This window comes from Canis aureus, chromosome 30 (genome assembly GCF_053574225.1).
Source record: "Canis aureus isolate CA01 chromosome 30, VMU_Caureus_v.1.0, whole genome shotgun sequence".
In the NCBI taxonomy this organism is placed as follows: domain Eukaryota; kingdom Metazoa; phylum Chordata; class Mammalia; order Carnivora; family Canidae; genus Canis; species Canis aureus.
Genome location: NC_135640.1, coordinates 16,003,268 through 16,025,007, shown reverse-complemented (window position 1 = coordinate 16,025,007; position 21,740 = coordinate 16,003,268). Strand labels below are relative to the sequence as shown.

At 35.5% G+C, this 21,740-nt stretch overlaps 1 protein-coding gene across 5 annotated transcripts in view; it reads right to left on the bottom strand.

Moving 5' to 3' along the window:
• LOC144301742 (multidrug resistance-associated protein 1-like) overlaps nt 1-21,740 on the bottom strand; it is an 87,686-nt gene that overhangs the window by 52,177 nt on the left and 13,769 nt on the right. For 4 of the 5 annotated variants that reach the window (XM_077878794.1, XM_077878795.1, XM_077878798.1 and 1 more), the window contains exons 5-8: nt 15,458-15,635; nt 5,693-5,947; nt 3,204-3,269; nt 635-772 (exon numbers count right to left, since the gene is read on the bottom strand). In XM_077878794.1, the coding sequence (XP_077734920.1) occupies nt 635-772; nt 3,204-3,269; nt 5,693-5,947; nt 15,458-15,635 (637 nt within the window). The remainder of the gene's footprint in view (nt 1-634; nt 773-3,203; nt 3,270-5,692; nt 5,948-15,457; nt 15,636-21,740) is intronic. The other variant, XM_077878796.1, reaches the window with a different exon arrangement.

Below are 21,740 nucleotides of genomic sequence, written 5' to 3'. Positions count from 1 at the left end.
CTATTGTGAAGTGGGAAAAGCAATGCCTTGTTATTTCAAGAATGAAATAAAGCAATTTATAACTTGTCTGGCATGCAGGAGAAACATCCAGTCTTCCCAACACCATATAGTATGACTTTGGATCTTGCTTAAAAGGGATTAATCACACAAATCAAAACATTCTAGAGCAGCCTCAGCGGTTTAGTGCCGCCTTCAGCCCAGGGCATGATCCTGAAGATCGAGGCCCAAATCAGGCTCCCTGCATGGACCCTGCTTCTCCCTCTGCCTGTGTCTCTGCCTCTCTTTCTCTCTGTGTCTCTCATGAATAAATAAATAATCTTTAAAAAAAAAAAAGACATTCTAGAGAGAAAATGAAACTCTGAAATGAAAGTTACATTGTTTAAGAACAGAAAGCACATGTTTGATCTGTGAGAAATTTACAAAGAAGTAAAATTTTATTATATGTAAAAAATACAGACCAATTCTCCCCTTCTTTAAAACTTCCATTATCTAATCTACATAAATCAATGACCGTTTTTCTTGAAAAATTTATTTCAGATATAGAAGATTTCACTTTGGACACCTTAATTCCAGGTAATTTGGAGGTGAATCTGCAAATCTGAAAATCAAAACAGGAAATATTACATATACTTACCAAGAATGGAATGCAAGTTAATGTCAGCATAGAAAACACAGCAAGATATCCAGCTGATTTTTGAACTTCCAATTCCTGTTCACGAATTTCAATAATCTTCTTTTTATAGGAAGGCTCCCATGCATAAAGTTTGAGGATCTGTAGAGGAGTCAGGCGGTGACTATTTGATAATATCATAGAAGAAACAAAACCATGCATGCATACAAATATATACAGTATACACACACACCCCCAACACACACACAATTATGGAAGTTAAAAGAAAAGATGGTAAACTCATAAAAGTAAAATGCTCCTATTTTCAGCTGAATCAAAATATTTCCATGAATTGTGTTTTTCTGGACAGGTAGGTAGCTGAGAGAAGAATATCACCGTCTCTCTAGCCTATGTACATCTTACCCACCAATAGCTTATTCCTGAGCCAGACTTTAAAAACATCCCAGCTCTTGGTATAAGCTCTGTAGCAGTTTCTGCTTAACTTAATCTTGGTTCTCTTCCTGCTGGTCCAACTCTCACTTCAATCCACTACTAATTTCTTAATAGCTATGCTCCTCTCCCTGGACTCCCAATTTCCTGAAAACTGATGGCATGGGACTTCAAGCCATTTTCAGAAAGGTGACTGGTATTTTGAGATTATAAATTGGAATATATATATTCACACACATTCTCTTGGTTCTGTTTCTCCGGAATATCCTAAAAATCTTTCACTGGTTCTGTGAACTTAGCCATGACACTTAATTGCACAGAGACTTTGTTTCCTTGTTTGGAAAATGAGGATGAGAAATTATTTTCTTGGGGTTCATAAGAATTATATGAGGAAACAGTACAGCGTGTGATCCACAGAAAATGTTCACCAAATGGTAGTTATTATTGTCAGACAGAGGCTATGGCATCTGCTATCCTTACCCCAGAGAAACTGACCACCCACACCTTTAAGTATGCTATACTTTCAACTTACCTATACTTGGTCCTCTACCAGTATTCTAGTGTATTCTATGGTATTTCAAATTTTAGACTTTGCACAGATCTTTAGGAGATGTTCTTTTATTTTATCTACACTGTCTTAGTCCTACTGATAATACAAGTTTCCTTTTAATAATATCAATATTTAAAACCTATAAGCATACAGTGCTGTGCTTTTTATGAAGACAAGGGTTATCAGCCCACAGGGAGGTACAAGCTGCATTTGGATCACGTTACTTTGCGAGTGTCTGACCTTATTACATAATCTCAGTTATTCAATAATTTAATCTGAGTTAAATTTCAAAGCTACTTAAGGCCACTCTTAATTTCAGACAAATAAATGAGTATCAGTCTCTTTTCAGGGTATCTTTAATCTAACAATGTCTTTCATTTTAGTAATTTTTAATGTTGTGAAGGTTCTACACAGTACAATACAGCAGGATTTTTATTTATCAATGTGTACATATAATGGACATATCCTATGTTTATAAAGATAGATGCGGGATCCCTGGGTGGCGCAGCGGTTTGGCGCCTGCCTTTGGCCCAGGGCGCGATCCTGGAGACCCGGGATCGAATCCCACGTCGGGCTCCCAGTGCATGGAGCCTGCTTCTCCCTCTGCCTGTGTCTCTGCCTCTCTCTCTCTCTCTGTGACTATCATAAATAAATAAATAAATAAATAAAAAAAGATAGATGCACCAGACAGAACGATGAATTCCAGAAGGATATTCCATATGGGCTTTGCAAATTTTGCCATTTTGAAAAATCCAATAAGGCGTGACTCGGGTGCAACAAGATTTGAAATTCTATATACCTATCTATCATCTATCATCTATCTATCTAAAAGTTCATGAGGTTTCACTTTTTTTTAAAGATTTTATTCATTTATTTGACACAGTGTGAGAGAGAAAGAGAGAGAGAGAAAGAGAGAGAGAAAGGAGAACACAAGCACACAAGCAGGCAGTGACAGGCAGAGGGGAAGGGAAAGTCAGGTTCCCTGCTGAACAGACAGCCTGATGCCTGACTCAGGGCTCTATCCCAGGACCCTGGGATCAAGACCTGAGCTGAAGACAGTGGCTTAACCAACTGAGCCACCCAGGCACCCCAAGGATTCACTGTTTTATCATAGAGAAAATATTAATGCCATGGGAAGTAGCTTTCCTATGGAATAAATAATATATAACATACCTTGTGAAGAATAACATTTGTGATCATTTCTATTCCACATATAAGAACCTGAATGAATATCATCACTTTCCCCATATAAATCTGCCTTCACATTGATGATAATGTTTTGCCACTCTTGCCTGCTTCATTCCATCTCTTCCACCCAATCCCTCCCAAAAAGTCATATTTCGTGTCTTTGGGGACATTTGTGTTCAGTTGTTGGGTGAGAAACAAAAAGAAAACACCTACATTTGATTTGGTTTTATTTAAATGTTATTTCAGCAATAAGAATTCCTATACATCTGAAAGGTGAAATACTCTGCCAACAATTTTATTTACATATATAATTATTTTGATATTAAACGTTCTAAAAAATCATTTATTGACTAATGTGGCTATATTATAAATAGTGAAATTAAAATCATATTCCTTTTATATTACCTTAATTCCATGTAATATTTCATTGAGTAGTTTCATCTGTTTATCTTTGTTCTTCGTTTGGCTTTTCTATTTAAGGGGAACAAAATGATAGCATATTTGACAAAAGTTGGTAATAATTTAACTTACATAGCCACAGCTATTTTAAAAAATATAAACTATTCTCTCTATTTTACATAATATTTTGTTGAAAACATCTTAAAATATTCTTATAATATTATTCTATTGTTAATGTTAAAATTAGTTATAACTAGATATTTTAAAACTTAAAAGAAGCCAGTAGTAGAATATATGCAAGGTTGTATACTTTACAAAATAGTGGAAAATATAATATTTATTTAAATGTAATTTGTTTAAAATTGAATACTAAAATAACATTCATCTTATATTAAAATGTGATAAAATTCCCCAAACTCTATCAATTATTTACATGTATATTTTTTATAAAAGAAGTATCACAGGAATAAAAATAAAGATCTATATATTGTAAGTACATTATCTTGAACGTTAATACTTGTAATTAAAATATATATTTTCAAATACTCTTTTTTTGCAAATCCTATGTAGTTACTATATATTTATTCAAATATTTAACTTTTATATTATTTTATACTTATCATTGCTTGGGTATTGCTTCTTAAGGATTTCTTCCAATAATATTGTCACAATTATGTCAAAATAATAAGTATAGCATTTGTATGTCTAGCAAAGTACACATTTACCAGTTAACATCCATAATACTACTTTTGTGATTGAAGCATATTTTCTTCTTAGCATATTTGTACATAATACTGCAGTCTCTGAAAGTTTTAGGGCACTATATTAAGGTTCCCCAAATGTATTTCTATTCCTAAATATTTGAATTTAAATTATTTAAAATACAGAATTTTTTTTAAGTTAGTTTAACAGTATTTATTATGGGACTCCTGGGTGGCTCAGCAGTTGAGTGTCTGCCTTTGGTTCAGGGCATGATCCTAGGGCCCGGGGTTGAGTCCCACATTGGGATCCTCGTATGGAGCCTGCTTTTCCCTCTGTCTGTGTCTCTGCCTTTCTCTCTCTCTGTCTCTCATGAATAAATAAATAAAGGCTTTTTTAAAAAAGTATTTATTATAATCATAAACAAGCTTCTTATTCTAAATACTAGAGTCTTAGAATTAATAATTATTTCATTGTTAATTATTTGGTAATTAATCTGAATTTTTAAAAATCAGAAAAATACAAAAGAAGGTATAAATCCTCATCACTTAAATGTATTAAAGTAACAAGTGAAAAATCTCACTTCCATTCACACCTAATTCTACTTTATAGGTAACTTTTTATTTTATCTTATCTTATCTTATCTTATCTTATCATCTTATCTTATGTAGGCTCCACTCTGGGTGTGGGGCTTGAACTCACGACCCTGAGATCAAGGTCTTAGCCGAGACCAACAGCTGGCCGCCTAATTGACTGAGCCACCAAAGTGCCCCAATAGGTAACTATTCTTAAAAGAATGATGCTTTGTCTCTAGATTATTTCTATGTTTATACAAATTCATTTGTATTCATCTCTACCACACCCATGTGCATAGGTATATTCACATTTTAAAAACTGGATTAAGGACATTTATGTACATATATGCATTATACACACACACACACACACACACACACATATGTTTATTTCTTCTGTAACATAAGACTGACACAATTCCATGTCAGTACATGGATACTATTACTCTTTGATCCGTTCAAAATAATAAAATAAGTGTGATAGGCACTACATCTGCACTTGCGTAGTTACTTTAACCCATGAAATCATCTGTCTCTCCCTCCACAGCGTGGCTTTTCAGCACAGTGATTCTGTCCTGTGTCTCCATCCCTATAGTACAGTATAATGCACACTGTCTGACACATGCCAGAGGTCAAAAAGTGTACTGATAATAAGATGAATGACTGACTGAATGTAAAGAAAGAATATTAAAATTAATTCAGTTAAGCATTTACTATCTCCTTGCTGTATCCATTCACTTCTTGCTCACCAGCCCTTGGCCACTCTTCAGATAAAATAAACACATCCTTACCTCCAGGCTGTGCACACACTGTTCCTTTTGCTTGGCAAATCTTTTTCTCAGACATCCACAAGGATTCCTCCCTACCCTGCTGATGCATCATTTCTTTCCTGCAGAATTTACTGCCCCTGTATGTGAAATGGCACCCTTTGTTACTCTGCATCCTAGCCTAATTTATGTTCCTTCTCATGTAAATTAACACCAGGCGTTATGTTCCTTATTTATTTCTTAATGCTTGTCTCCTCTAATGAAAGCTGGAACTTATCAATTCTCCTCATTGCTGTACTTTGGCACAGAAGAGATGTTCAATCAATATTGGTTGAATGAATGAATGATAAATCTGGATTATTTCCACATGTACAAAATTAACTAGGTTATTGTCAACTCAAGTCAGAAAACTCAGCTTCTGCTTGACACACATATGAGGCAGTGTTTTTCTTACCTTTAGTTTTTTCACTCTAGTTGCAACTAAAGCATTCACTGGTATAACAAATACAAGGACTGCCACCCCTGCTAACACTGCTGGCCCCAGCTCCTGCCAAAGAAGTGATATGGCCATCAGGATTTGAAAAGGGGCTGACCAGAGGAGATTGAGGTTTGCTGTCAAGTCCATGAGCTGCTGGGCATCTGCTGACATCAAGTTAATAACTTCTCCAGTTGAAAATCTCTTTCGAGAAACATTAGATAAAAATAGAGCCTGAAAAAAGAGGCGAAATATTTAAAGAGTCCTGTAGATCATGGAGCATCTTTATAAGTCAAACAATGGTAACTTTTTTTTTTTTTTTCCAATGGTAACTTTTAATATCAATTTTTATATATTTAGGAAAATCTACAAGATTATTTATGTAGTACAATTATGAAATACAGAAACTCTTAAAAATGTTTTCAGATGAAGAAGATGCAATTACTGATCAAAACACAGTTATAAAATCCACCGCATATTGATAAAGAGTAACATTTGGATTCCCAAGCAAATTCATTCTCAAGAACACTGCACAATTTGTTGATTACAAAACTGGGAACAAATGGGATGCCTGGGTAGCTCAGGGGCTCAGCGCCTGCCTTTGGCTCAGGGTGTAATCCTGGAGTCCCAGGATTGAGTCCCAGTCAGGCTTCCTATGGGGAGCCTACTTCTCCCTCTACCTATGTCTCTATCTGTGTGTGTGTGTGTGTGTGTGTGTGTGTGTCTCCTGAATAAATAAATAAAATCTTATTAAAAAGTTGCAAAAAAAATCTGTTCTAGATTTCTAGCATTGGGGATCCTCTATATTCATTGGTACCCCTATAATGTTAAACCATCTAAATTTTATCAATATAAAGTATAAAAATGATTCAATAAATATCTAATGAATGTTGATGAACAACAGTACCATGCCTGAAACTAGAAAATTTTAAAATGATACTATCCTAATTCTCAGGAAGATTATAATTTGGTTGTGGAGTCCACCCCACCACCCACATATACCTCCCACACAGGATGACTGTTAATTATAAAAATAGTTAAGAAAGGCCATGGGAATTTAGAGAGAGAAAAATATTGGAAAGGTTTCTTGGAGCAGATGGAAATACAACTTTTCTTCTAAGGCCCAATTCTTCCTTAATCTGCATGTTATTTTAATATTTGTATATTGAATTCAACAGTCCCAAGTTTAATTATTCGTAATTCTTACTAAGGTTGATGTCAGAAATTCATTTATTTAATTCTTCACCCATTCTAAATTCCCAGTGAAATGCAAAAATAAATTGTAAAAAGTAGTGGAGAATTGGTATGTGTACTAGAAGCCAGGCGAAAGCCTATTCATATGCCAAGAATTTTATTTTTAAGATTCCATTTATTTATTCATGAGAGACACAGAAAGAGAGAGACAGAGACATAGGCAGAGGGAGAAGCAGGCTCCCTGCGGGGAGCCCAATGTGGGACTCAATCTCAGGACCCTGGGATCACGCCCTGAGCCGAAGGCAGATGCCCAACCACCAAACCATCCAGGTGTTCCATGTGCCAAGAATTTTAAGGAACTTCTACTACATTGATTTAAAGAGACCAGATAGAGAGGTGGAGCTAACAGGAGTAAATGAGGTACACAAGGCACTCAAAATAAATTTTTTTCAAGTAATGAATAATGCAAAGCCAAAGAAAAGGCCCATCTGAAAAACAAGTAGTCAGAGCCTTCAGCAAAACTCTTCTAAATATTCCTGAGCTTAAAGCAAGAGGGCTTCATGCATGTGGGGAGGCCACGGACCCACCAGACACACTGCACAGCCCTGGAGGTTCAGGAGGTGCCAGGATCCCCCTAAGCTCTATGGCTACTACAATGTTCAATTCTCATTTACATTTCTATACAGTAAATTGGAAATGTTTCTGTTAATGACTAGTAAGGGGGACTGTTGTGCTGATAAAACAGAATGCCCACTACCGCCACAAGAGAAAAAAGAAAGGAGAAACATTAGATAAAAATAGAGCCTGAAAAAAGAGGCGAAATATTTAGTCACTGTGACAGTTAAGCTTTAGCCATGTCTCCTCCAAAACCAGCTCCTAACCTCCTCCTGATTCATTACTGACCACCTGATGTGGCCAAGTGAAACAATGAAAATTGAACCACCATAACTCTCATGTCATTAAGTCTCTAACACTTCTTCAGATAGGTCCATTGATCTCTAATAGAATCTACCAGCAACTTATAAATAAATATATTTTCTCTCATACTTCTAGAAGGAAAAGTTAAATGGTATTAGTATTTATGAAAATACTAGCAGATTGAACAGATAAAAGTAGCTAAATTATCCAAGGAATCAAATGAATGACCTCTTATTGGAAAAAAACATATCACAAGAAACATGAGAAATATATGAATAATGCTTTGTAACCTAAAGTGAAAGAACATGATATCCATTACAAGTGAGAAAGAAGAGAAAAATGAGTTCAAATTGAAAACACAACTATCAAATTTTTTAAAAATATAATGCAGGCACCAAAAGTCCAAATGCATATTACAACAAATGGAGTTCTTAAACTATTAAGTAGATGTGTTCAAAACTGTTTCCCAGAAATTAGAGAAAACATATTTTGAAAAATGAAATGATTTTTTAAAAAGATTAAAGTCATGGAGAAGTTTCAGGAGATCACACACACAAGACATAAATATATACATAAGAATGTATATATTATATAAACATATTATGATGATATAAATATTAATATATTTACATTTATATTTCTTTATAAATTCAGAATAACAAATAACACGACTTCCAGAGTGGAATGACAGCTACTGGGGCCCAGGGCCAGCTACTCTATTTCACAACTCTTTTATAATGGGTAAGTTACTCAATTGTTCTGATTTGAAAGTTTCCTTGTATTTTTCAATATATATGTGAGCATTATATCTACAGCTACATCTATATCTACAACTGATTGTATATCTATATCTATGTACAAAATAGTACTTTTTTTCAAAATACTGCTTAAAACAGAGAGCAACAGATATATATATATGTTAATATGTATTTATTATATATGTGTATTATATACATAATATACACATAAAACATAACACAATTACTTTACAAGTGAAGAATAAGAAGAAATAAAGAAAAACAGAAGAAAATCTCTTTGAATGACAGAAAGATTTCAAACCAAAAGCAGTCAAGAAATACCAATCTAATTAGAAAATAGTATCCCTTCTCTTACCCTGGTGAAATTTGTAAATTCTATAATGTTAAAATTATCCTTAAAAAGAAATACTTATGGGGTCCCTGGGTGGCTCAGTTGGTTAAGTGTCTGCCTTCAGCTCAGGTCATGAACTTGGGGTCCTGTGATGGAGCCAGGCATGGGCTTTCTGTTCAGGAGGAGTTTGCTCCTCCTTCTCCCTCTGCCCCTTCTTGCCCCTCACTTGTGTGCTCTCTCCCTCTCTCTCTAATAAATAAAATTGTTTTTAAAAATTAAAAAAATAAAAAGAAATACATGCACCCAAGCACAGAAAAATCAATCCTAAAATCCTAAAATGGTGGAATAAGAAGTAGAGGTTGGCAGCAGCTTTACCTATCATATCTACTGTCAAAAGACAATGTTGCAATGGTTTTAAAGAATGTGTGGAAAAGGTACTTTGATATATATTAAATGAACCATATGCATTATGAGTGAAGATGGTAAGCAAGGTGGAAAGCAAAATAGGGAAAAAATGACAATAGTGGGAGAAAAGTGTAATATTTATATGAAAGTTTCCACTATGAATTTAAACTTATGTTTATATGTAAAAATAAATGTACTTAAAAACAAAAGCAAACAAATTAAATATAAAAAAATCATATAACAATGTGTTTTCTCAATACATTTGGTCATGATATACTATGAAGTAAATAACAGATTACAAAATAGTGTATTGCAAATATGTAAGTATGCATGCAAAATAAATGTTAAGGGAAAATTAAGGTTATCTTTGCAGTCTAGACTTATGAATGGTTGTCATTTTCTCTTTCCTATTTTATGCATTACACATATTTTCTTCAATATACAAAAGAAAAGTTTCTTCAAAAACTAATTGCTTTCAAAATATTAAGGAAAGTATTAAAGGGCATTATATAATTGGCTGTTGTTCTGGCTGGCATTTTTAACATCCGAGCACTGATTTCTCTTTCAATATTTTTCTGCCAAATAAACTTTTACATTTCTGTAAGGGACAAAAATCACAAGCCATGAAGGGGAATTTAGTTACTGCTTATTGCTAAATTATACAATCTAAACTCCCTCTTTGTTATATGAAACAATTTGGAAGAATACTGCAATATGACAACAAAATTATACCGGATGATGCAACATGTTCTAGAATTGTCTGGTAAAAAGTACCTAAAGAGATAAAAGAGAGAGGGCAGCCTGGGTGGCTCAGTGGTTTAATGCTGCCTTCGGCCCAGGGTGTGATCCTGGGAACCTAGGATCAAGTCCCGCATCAGGATCCCTGCGTGGAGCCTGCTTCTCCCTCTGTCTGTGTCTTTGCCTCTCTCTCTCTCTCTCTCTCTCTCTCTCTCTCTCATGAATAAATAAAATAAAATCTTAAAAAAAAAAAGAGATAAAAGAGAGAAAGCCAGAATGAGATAAAAAGAGAAAACCCCAACTGTAAAATCTAAAACCATATAAAAAGTTGGGAGTTTATAAATGCTCTTCAATAAAAATGAAAATTAACCCATTTTTAATTAACTATTGTAATCATAATCACTTCCACAAAACTCTGTTATTTTAAAATTCCATCCAAGTTTGAGATTTCTTTTCTACAATATTTTCTTTTTTTTTTTTTTTCAATATTTTCTTTACCTAGTCTCTCTCTCTCTCTCTCTCTCACACACACACACACAGCACAACTATGTGACATCACTTTTTGAGACTTCATTAATTTCGTTTAGTGAATTATACCCTAACAAGGTCCAGATGAACCAGTTAGGGCTCCAGCCTCAAAAACCTCTCTTATTGACTAGAAATATCTTGATTATCCCTGAACTGAATTCATTAATATCTCATTTTATCAACTGATGATGAAATTTGTTTGCAATTTCACATTCCCCCTCTTATATATTTGTTCCTGTCTAGACTCATTGCCATGCTCTTGGTTCATATCTTTATTTCCTGAACTATTGAAATAGTTCTAAGGTACTCCTTATTTCCAACTCTATTTTCATTACTTTCTCCTGATCATCTACCTGCCTATGGCCCAAATAAGTCCCAATTTCCTCTAGAACTAAAGTACATTTTTACAATGTATCTTTCAAGTTTCTGAAAACAGAGTTGCAATCTATTCTGTTTTACCATCCTCTCTCTCCCCACCATAAGATATTATCTTCAGCTAAATTAATCTACTCATCATTTTCTGAGCAAGCCATGTATTCAACTGTATATTCCCTCGCACAATATATTTCCAACAGTAGAATCTTTGCCTCATGCAATTCATCCTTCAAACCTAAATCATGCAATATTAATCATGACATTTTTCCTGACCATCCTAGCTCTAAGTCATAGAAGTCACATAATTTAGAGCTGGAAGAGCCCTAAAAATTCCTAACCCAGTGATTCTAAACCAATAGTTACTATACTTCTAGAGAGATATTGTATAACCAAAGGTGGACCCTCATAACATTTATAAGAACTTATTCTTCTTCAGTTCATCCGTATGCAAAAAAAAGTATGCCAGTATTCTCTTTCTGACTCTAAGTGCAGGATTTTGATTCTGCTTTTCCTCTTCTTAACCACACTTAGGTGTCTTTATTTTTTTAAATGCACTTTTATCAATTTTCTTGCATTTTATATTTATCACAATTAAGAACAAATTTTTAAACTACAAATATGGACAGTTTAGATATTGCACTACTGTCCAGTAATGGCCACCACTAGCTACGTGTTATTAAATTTAATTAAACTTAAAAATTCACTTCCTTAATCTTACTAGCCACAATTCAAAGGCTCAATAGTCATATGTGACTACTGTCTGCCAAACTGGATAATGTGGATATAGCACTTTCGTTTAGTTTAAAAAAAAAAAAAAAAATGTTTTTAGGGCAGCCGGTGGCTCAGTAGTTTAGCGCCACCTTCAGCCCATGGCGTGATCCTGGAGACCCGAGATCAATCCCATGTCAGGCTCCCTGCATGGAGCCAGCTTCTCCCTCTGCCTGTGTCTCTGACTCTCTCTCTGTGTCTCTCATAAATAAATAAATACAATCTTTAAAAAAAAATTTTTTTTAGAAATGAGGAAGTTTTTATTTTCTTTTATTTCATTTTACTTTATTTCTTTTTTTTTTCAGATACTTTATATCCTCATATTATTCCTTCAACATAAAACATTTCTTTGGTCTCAAACTCAAATCTGTTTTCTCTGTGGGCACTCCATGCTTCAAATGTCTCCTGCCCCCCCCCCCTTTGTTTTTAAAGAAAATGAGATACATTTAATTGACATATTATTAGTTTCAGGTGTTTTAACAAAATGTTCAATATTTGTATATATTGCAAAATGATCACCACAAGTCTAGTTAACAACCATCACCCCACACAGTTATAAAATTTTTATTTATTGTGATTAAAACGTTTAAGATCTACTCTCTCAGCAGCTTTCAAATACACAATATGGTATTATTAACTATAGTCACCATGCTGCAATACATCCTCATGACATTTATTTTTTAACTAGAAGTTTTGTACCTTCTGATCACCTTTATCCATTTTTAAAATCACAAAGATTCTACTGGACATTGTTTGGTGAAGGAATGCCCTAGACTGCCCACATGAAACCCAGCACTAATTGACACTGCTTTTGAAGCATATCCCATGTCTTAGTCCTCAAGAATTGTCATGGAGGGGATGCCTGGGTGACTCCGTGGTTGAGTGTCTGCCTTCAGCTCAGGTCATGATCCCTGGTTCCGGGATAGAGTTGCAAGAGCCTGCTTCTCTCCCTGCCTATGTCTCTGCCTCTCCTCTCTGCATCTCTCATGAATAAATAAATAAATCTTTAAAAAAAAAAAAAAGAATTGTCATAGAGCCTGGATCTGTGAGCTAAGCTTTGAAACTCATGAACTCAAAGTTATCAAGTGGAATGAGGCCCATGTTTTCCCCACGAATCTTAAAAATTATATTCGTGAACTTTATTCCAAAAATTATATTCGTGAACTTTATTAGCAGTAACCATGTGGGTGGACAGAGAACAGGAAGTCCTACCATCTCTGCTCCTCACCATGAAAAGGGTCTGAGACCATGTTTACCCCACTCTAATAACAAATCTCTGATGCAGTAGAGCCAATGTCAGATTTATATGGGTCATCTGGTGCCACTATGAGAGCCATTTTGATATTGAAGGTACCTAAATATGATTTAAAAAAATCAGAATCCTATCACTTGTAAAGATAATAGAAATCTAAATATCCTAATTAGTCCCATGGAGAGAGATTCTCTCCAGAAAGCAGATGTAGGATAGGAGACTCAGAAGAAAGGCAGCCTTATATCAGTGCCATCTGCACATGCTATCTCAGTGCATCAACATGGGTTATAACAATGCAGGTTATGTTTTCTACTGCTTGTTTGATGGATTTGGCATTAAATCGTAATCCATACAACAAGATCTACTGAGCTGGCTTGATTGCTGTATTCCTTTGATCCTGAGTGCTCTTCATTCTTAATCTCTCTAAGGAATCTATGGTTTCATCCCGTAGTCAGTGTTACCTCTTCCATTACTATCTCTGGGATATCTTTGCCCTTGTAATAGACTCACCCACAATGCTTGATTTTCTTCTTTTTGTTTGATCACTTGTTCTAATTTCTACTGCAGTCCACTCTTTTATATTTGTAACTCCATCCAAATCCTATACCCAAACTCCAATGCTTTAATCACTGAATGAAATCTTATTCCATATGGACTGTATATCAAAAACAAGTGTTAATATTTAAACTGATTCCTAGACTCTTTGATATCCTTCCTCTATGTTAGGATTTCTCAGAATTTACAGTCTCTAGAATTATAACTGTAGCAGTATGCCCCTGCATTTGGGTTAATACCACTCCACACACCCATTTTGGCCCAATAAGGCCAAAGGGCCTATAAGTTTCATGCTGAGCTCAGCCCAAATTATAATTCTTCCTTCCACTATACAAATTCTACACCTTTCCCAAAGATAAGTTAAAGGCTTCCTTTTTTTTTTTTTTTTTTTAAGATTTTATTTATTTATTCATAGAGATGCAGGGAGAGAAAGAGAGGCAGAGACACAGGTAGAGGGAGAAGCAGGCTCCATGCAGGGAGCCCGACGCGGGACTCTATCCCAGGTCCCCAGGATCACGCCCTGGGCTGCAGGCGGCGCTAAACCGCTGCGCAACCGGGGCTGCCCTAAAGGCTTCCTTTCTATGTGAAACCTTCTTTAACTGCACACAATCATTGTAGATTTCCTGCTCACCTGACTTCTCAGAAAAACCTATATTTAGGGGCACCTGGGTGGCTTAGTGGTTGAGCGTCTCTCTTTGGCTCAGGTCATGACCCTGGGGTCCTGGGATCAGGTCCCATATCAGGATCCTCGTGGGGAGCCTGCTTCTTCCTCTGCCTATGTGACTGTGTCTCTCATGAATAAACAAAATCTTAAAAAAAAAAATCCCTGCATTTAGCTCCCACACATTTATTATGTATGCTAATAATTCCCCCTAATTTCTTGAAGGCAGTGGTTCATTTACTCACTTTCTCAGTCATCCAAATTTTATAAAAATGTATAAAAGCCATTCTCCCAGATGACAAAGGTACAACAGGTAAATAGGTTTCTATCCAAATTTTAAAGAGTCCACAATTGGGATTCCTGGGTGGTGCAGCGGTTTAGCGCCTGCCTTTGGCCCAGGGCGCGATCCTGGAGACCCGGGACCGAATCCCACATCGGGCTCTCGGTGCATGGAGCCTGCTTCTCCCTCTGCCTATGTCTCTGCCTCTCTCTCTCTGTGTGTGACTATCATAAATAAATAAAAATTAAAAATAAATAAAATAAAATAAAGAGTCCACAATTTATAGAAAACTATAGAGTAAGAATGCAAAATGCACTTGATTGAACAACTCCGGTGATAACTATGGGAAGAAAGAAACTCTTTAATTGTTTATGATGATAATGTAAATAAAAGGCTCTGGATGGTAAAGAGGTGGTATTTAAAATTGCATTTTCAAGAGAGAACAAATTATACTTCAGCATTATCACAGGTATAAGCATCAGCCAGGTTTTGGAGGGTAGGTGGGTACAGAGGCAGGAGTTAGAATGAAAGAGAAGCAGATAATGATGGTTTAAAGAAAGATGGCTTTGTTGCATGAAAAAGTAGAGAAAAGCAAACAGAGGAAGAAGAAAAAAGTAGTATGCAGAATGAAAATATCATGAAAAGAACAAACTTCAATGGTACATACACACAGATAATGACGAACACATTACATTCGTTGTCATTCACTTGGTGAGGAGGATTTCAGTGATACAACAGTGGACAGAAACCATCATTTAGTTTCAAGGATTAGGGCTCACTGGAAGTTGCAGGGACTGTAAGAACTATAGAGAGTCCTACAGAGAAATGAATACAACCAATATGGATGAGTCAAAGTTCTTTTAAAGTAAAACAAATGTACATTCAAAGGGCACCCTAGGAACCTTTTAACATACTCTCCTATATTTTAGAGTATACAAGGAAAGAATCCATTTAGAAATTGGAAATTCCTTAATTTTTTACCTTTTTGTAGATGAGTCCCATTATGGCTGTCTTAATTTTTGCTGAAGTGAGCATGTTAAAACGTTGGTATTGCTGAAGGATCAAGGTTTGCAAAAAGACTACAACAAAAAGTGCCAAAGCATGACCATAGCCACTCCATCCAAAATCTGCGCGATGTTCACAGAAAATGATCATTTGCCTGAATGTCATATAAAAATTGAGAAAGGGGAAGAAACGTTAAGCATCTCAAGTAGATAAATGCTTATAAGCGTGAAGTGTTGTCAAAATGTTACATACACCTATATTTTTTTTACCCACTCTTTGCTCTTCTTGCTCAATTTGGCCTCTTTTCCCCCCTTTATTTTTAATTCAAAAATTATATAATAAATAGAAGCAACAGTTATTTTCAAAGGCTTTGGAGTACAAGGTTAATTTTTCACCAACCAACTGTTCTGATCTAACTTCATCATACAAGTTGAGACACAAAGACATTTAAAGCTTCTTTTTTATAATAATCATGCATTTTGTTAAACATAAGGAAACATGACAATTAGAATATAAGTAGTGAATCTCTCAGAATGGCACACAGTTTTTTTCAAAGGCCAGAATTATATTTCACTTTTTAAAACTTCTTTAAAAATAGATTTTACTTATTTATTCATGAGAGACAGAGAGAGAGAGGCAGAGACATACGCAGAGTGAGAAGCAGGCTCCCTCCAGGGAGCCTGATGTGGGACTCGATTCCAGGACCCGGGAATCATGACCTGAGCCAAAGGCAAATGCTCAACCACTGAGCCACCCAGGCATCCCACCTTTTGTTACTTTTATCCATATCCAGTTTCTGTCTACTCTATTTTCCTTTATTTCCTCTTACGTTTGGTGACAGCACGGTCATGATGATTAGGGTTAAGGCTGGGGTACAGCTAAACAATGAGGATGGTTCTAATCATAACTCTTTTGGTTGCTTATTGTCCTTCAATTGTAAACACTGGTTAAAACTCCAAATGCCTCATGTCATTGTTAATAACATTATATAGGTGTTCTCAACCTTTTTTAAACTGTGTCTGTGTGACTAATAATAGTAAGAATTTAAAAAGACTACCTATACTCTAAATCATGGTGAAAACAACTTGGACATATTCTCTCAGATACTACAGATTGATATATCATTTATTTTGCTGGCTCAATTCTTGGGTTTATTTAGGTAGGTATATTATTAGGCAATAATTAGGTATATTACTGTATAAGGTAAAAAGTATAATATTAGATGTTTTAGAAATGTACTTTTTTTTTTAACTCTGAGTTCTGGAGATGCAGAAATGTGCTTTGTCATTGTAAATAGCCATTTTGAATTAACTTAAGGTAATAACCAGAAGGAACCCACGTGTAATTAAGTCAGACTATACTTACATTTTTTTTTAAGAACATTGACTTTAAAACTCATTCTTTATGCGAGTTTACATTTTTAAAGTTTACATTTTTAAAAAATAAAAAATTGTCTAAGTCTTGATTTATTTTATTGGCAGCTTGGACAACTTATGAGTGAAAAAATTAAAAGCAATTGGTGTTTCCCGAATTGCTTTATAAACCAAGTACTTCAAAATATTCACATTATTAAAATTGTACTTTGGAATCAAATATATACCAGTGTTTCTAAAATTATTATTACAACCTCTAGTCATTGAAAATTATTTAGAGCAATGTGTATTCTCAATGACACTACTAAATGATGCCACATCCCACCTAGATAAAATAACAGGAAGTTCTGTATTTCTTAGTGGATCTCTATTAGATGCCATCCATTGAGACACCTAATTATTTTTATAAGAAAAACTAACTAAATATCTTCTTGGTCTACCAATTAAATTTCCCTAAAAAGGTGCACTGTTCTTCTTATTGTGGATGTAGCTACAAACTAAACTTTCTTCCTTTCTCATAAAATCAAATAAAAAAAAATTATCAATAGGTACCATAGTGGCTCTACACATATAAATCAGGAAGTATTAAAATTAATCTGTGATCAAGGCATGATGAAGACCATAAAACCAAACACATCATATCAGATATGAATATTCATTTTCTTGTTTGACTAATATTATAATAAAACTCATAGGTGGACAAAGAATAAGCACAATCAACAAGAAACATATTTATTCTAATACTAAGTTAATGAAAGTATCATTTTTATACGTTGATTATTACACATATGAGTCTTGATAACATGACAATGTATTCTCATCCTTAAGGATAGTACTCTCGAGTAATTTCCCTTATCGAAAGAAAAAAATATACGTCTCAAAATTAGCTTATAAAATTAGCTCCCCCAGGCTCAGTTATGATCATACAAACTCAGAAATATTTTTGTATTTCAAGTTTTTGTTTAAATTCTAGTTAGTTGGGATCCCTGGGTGGCTCAGTGGTTTGGCGCCTGCCTTCGTCCCACAGTGATCCTGGGGTCCCAGGATTGAGTCCCGTGTCGGGGTCCCTGCGTGGAGCCTCCTTCTCCCTCTGCCTGTGTCTCTACCCCTCTCTCTCTCTGTTTCTCATGAATGAATGGATAAAATGTTTTTTAAAGACTAAATAAATAAATTCCAGTTAGTTAACATATAGTTAAACCCTTAAAATTCCTTCTGATCATTTAGTCCTTGGTGTAGAAACATTAAGGCTATTCAACTACTCTAGAAGGAGAATCTCTTTAAAAAGTGTGACTTTGGATAAGCCAGTCACAATTCAGTATTCCATTCAGGAAATGTATTTGAGTTCTATGTTCAGTCCTGTACTAGGCAGTAAGCACACAGAAATTGAGTAATACAGAATCCTGTGTACCATGAGGAGCTCATAGTCTAGGCAGGGAGAAAAATACAATAACAATTCATTTCAATGGGATATTGATATTACTATTTTGCCAGTATAGTCAAGCTAATGTGTTACAAAAGTATGCCACAAAATTAGAGACCATTCCTTACCCTATAGGCAAGGCAGGGACACTGAATTGCCATGACCTACAGCTATTTTAGGAAACAGTGGCCACAGTGAGATTCTAGAATGAGTTTTTTGAGCAGTAGTCATTGAAAACTAGGAATCAGGACATGACTAAAAATGGCTGGAAATCTCTAGCTACTCCTCCCACTCAGAAGTTAAACCTAACTACTCTCTCTTCCACTTGCATCTGGGCTTATTTAGGGACTTGTTGACCAAAATAATGTGGCAGATCTGATTTTTGGGGCTGCCAAGCCTAGGTCATAAAAAGACTTGTCTGAGCCTCTTGGCATGTTCACTCTGAAAAAATCCACCTGCTATGTAGGAAGTTCAATTGCTCTGAGACTTTTGTGCTCAAGCTAACCATTTGGAGAGTCTTGAAGAGAGAGACAGACAGACAGAGATGGATATCTGGCCATCTCCAGCCATCTTAGCCCAGGCATCAGTATGTAAGTGAAGAAGCCATCCTGGACATTCCAGTACCAGCACACATAAAAAAGAACCAAGGTAACCCAGCCAAGAGCCAAACCAAGGCTCCAAACATATGTCTCTATTTGAGCTTCTACAGCTGTCGACAGCCATTCGAGCTACTCAGCTAAAGCCTCCATCATGGTGGATCAAAGAAAATCCACCACTCTCTGAAGTTCAGATCCACAAATCATGCTTTGTTGCTGTAGCTTAGTGGTTATCAAGTTTTCCTCACAGACATTTGTGAATATAATAAAATTATCATTGTTTTATGCTACTAAAATTCTATATGTTTAATACTATAGCAATACATCACCAGAAGAGGGCAGGAGAGGAAGATGCTGGTCAATATTTCTGAGAGAGAGATTTCTGACCATAGATGAGATAACTCTAGGGCAACTCCTTAAAAATAGCTGTTATATACAAAGGTGAGAAGCAGAAGCAGGAGAAGAAGAGGTGTGTTATCTTGTCTGTGGAGAGTTTCGGTTGACTCCAGGTTTATGTAGACAATCAATCACAATCTTTCTAGATTCTTTAGATGGATGCCAGGGATCCCCAAGGCCACTTCCTAGTTAAATGATTCATTTGAAGGACTTATAACAGTCAGCATCTAGTCATACTAGGACTATGATTTATTATGTTGAAAATATACCCAAAAAATCAGCAAAGAGAAAAGGTACATGGGCTAAAGTCCAGAAGAAAACAGACACAAGCTTCCAAAAGTCCTTTCTCAGTAGTGTCAAATAAAACACATTTAATTACCCCAGCAACTAGTTGTGGCAACATATATGAAATATTGTCTACCAGACAAGCTCATTGGGGATTCAGTATACAAGGCACCCTCTTCCTAACACATGCCCAAATTCCAAACTTCTAGAAGGAAAGTAGGTATTCAGCATGAATCATATTGATCATTAAGTAGTTTGGACATATTAAACCACTCTTAACAGTTAGGGCACCAGGAACCTTCCTGAAATGCAAGTTCCAGTTGCCAGTCAAAAGTCACTCCTATAAGCTGCCCAAAGGACAACAGTCAGTTAATTCACTCCTTCCTGCAAAAGGGCTAATACGTATTTCAAATTTAGCAAGTCCAAAAAGGACACCCCACTTCCTACCCTACTCTTTCCTGAGCTTTTATATCTCAGTAAATGGTGCCTCATTTACCTTGTGACTTCAACAACAACAAAAAAAAACCTCTGAAGGCATCCTTGATTCCTCTCCTCTCTTAACCTATATTCAATCCACCATTACGTTATGCTGACTCTACCTTTATTTTTTTTAAGATTTTATTTGTTTGACAGAGAGCACAAGCAGGGGGAGCAGCAGGCAGAGAGGAAGAAGCAGGCTACCCATGAAGCAAGGAGCCCAATGTGGGCCTTGATCCTAGGACCCTGGGATCATGACCTGAGCCAAAGGCAGATGCTTAACCAGTTGAATCACCCAGGCATCCATTAAAATATACCAGAATCTGACCACTTGTTATTACCTTCATTGCTACAACTTAGTTGAAACCACATTGACTTTTACTTGGATTATCTCAGTCTTCCAACTGGTAATACTTCTACTTTTGCTTCTCTTTACATTATTTTCCACAAAGTATCAGAGTGATCCCTATAAAACTTAAGTCTAATCATACCAATTCCTGTTCAAAAATCTTCCAAAGTTTTCCCTTCTAACAGAATAAAAGCCAGTATCACCATCATATTCTAGAAGGCCCTTTAAAATCTTTTTCATGCCCAGACCTTTCTAACTTCAATCATATTACATTTTGTCTCACTTTTTGCTCTATTCTCACTTACCTCCTGTGGGTCCTCAAAGACAACAAGCATGTTCCTGCCTTGTGGTTTTTGCCCTTCTTGTTCTTCCTATTTGCAATAGATATGGCCTTGGCTTCCTCCCTAACTTCCTTTAGGACTTTTTTCAAATGTCACCTATCACCAAAGTCTTTCCTAACCTCCTTAAATAAAATAGCACTTTAATCTCCCCAGAATGGAATTTCTTACCCCCTCACTTATTGTATTTTTTTTCCTTAACATTGATTATTTCTTAATATCATTTATGTTTATTCATTTGTTTAATATTTATCTCATCCCTCTGAATGTCTTTGGAGCAGGGACTTTTGATCTTTGTCTATCTGCAGGGTCTATCAAGAATAGTGGTATGTAGTAGGTGCTCAATAAATATTAGATAAATACATGCCTGGATATTATCAAGGGTTCAGGTAACTAAGGATTAATTATGTTTTCATGAATTAAATAGTTCTTAAAATCTCCAACAACTTGGAAATGTATTCAATACAAAAATATTATCATAGACTAATTAAAAAAGAAAAAAATTGTGTTTCCTTCACATAACAGTTAGAGGTAGGACAATGCTTTCTTGAAAAAGGTGCCAGAGTCAAGGTTCCAATTTCGTTATCTGGCTTATTGGTATTAAAGAATATCAAGGAAATTCTTCAAACATTGTGTCTCTATGTATATGTGCGTACATATATAGACATATACATTTATATTTATTTATACTGAAATATTACTACCCTGGCTGATAAAGTTCAACTCCCAAAAGGTCACAGCTAAGAAAAATAGTAAGAATATGTATCATTTCATTTTCTAAATATATATTCAAGAAGACTTCCTAGCTTTTTTTAATTTTTTTTTAAATGAAGTACGATTTGCCAACATATAGCATAACACCCAGTGCTCGTCCCGCCAAGTGCCCCCCTCAGTGCCCATCACCCAGTCACCCCATCCCCGGCCCACCTCCCCTTCCACAGCTTCCTAGCTTTTAATCATAGCTCTGGCATTTTCTAGCTATGTTAACTTAGGCAAATTGCTTAAACCTGTTTTCACATTGTGAT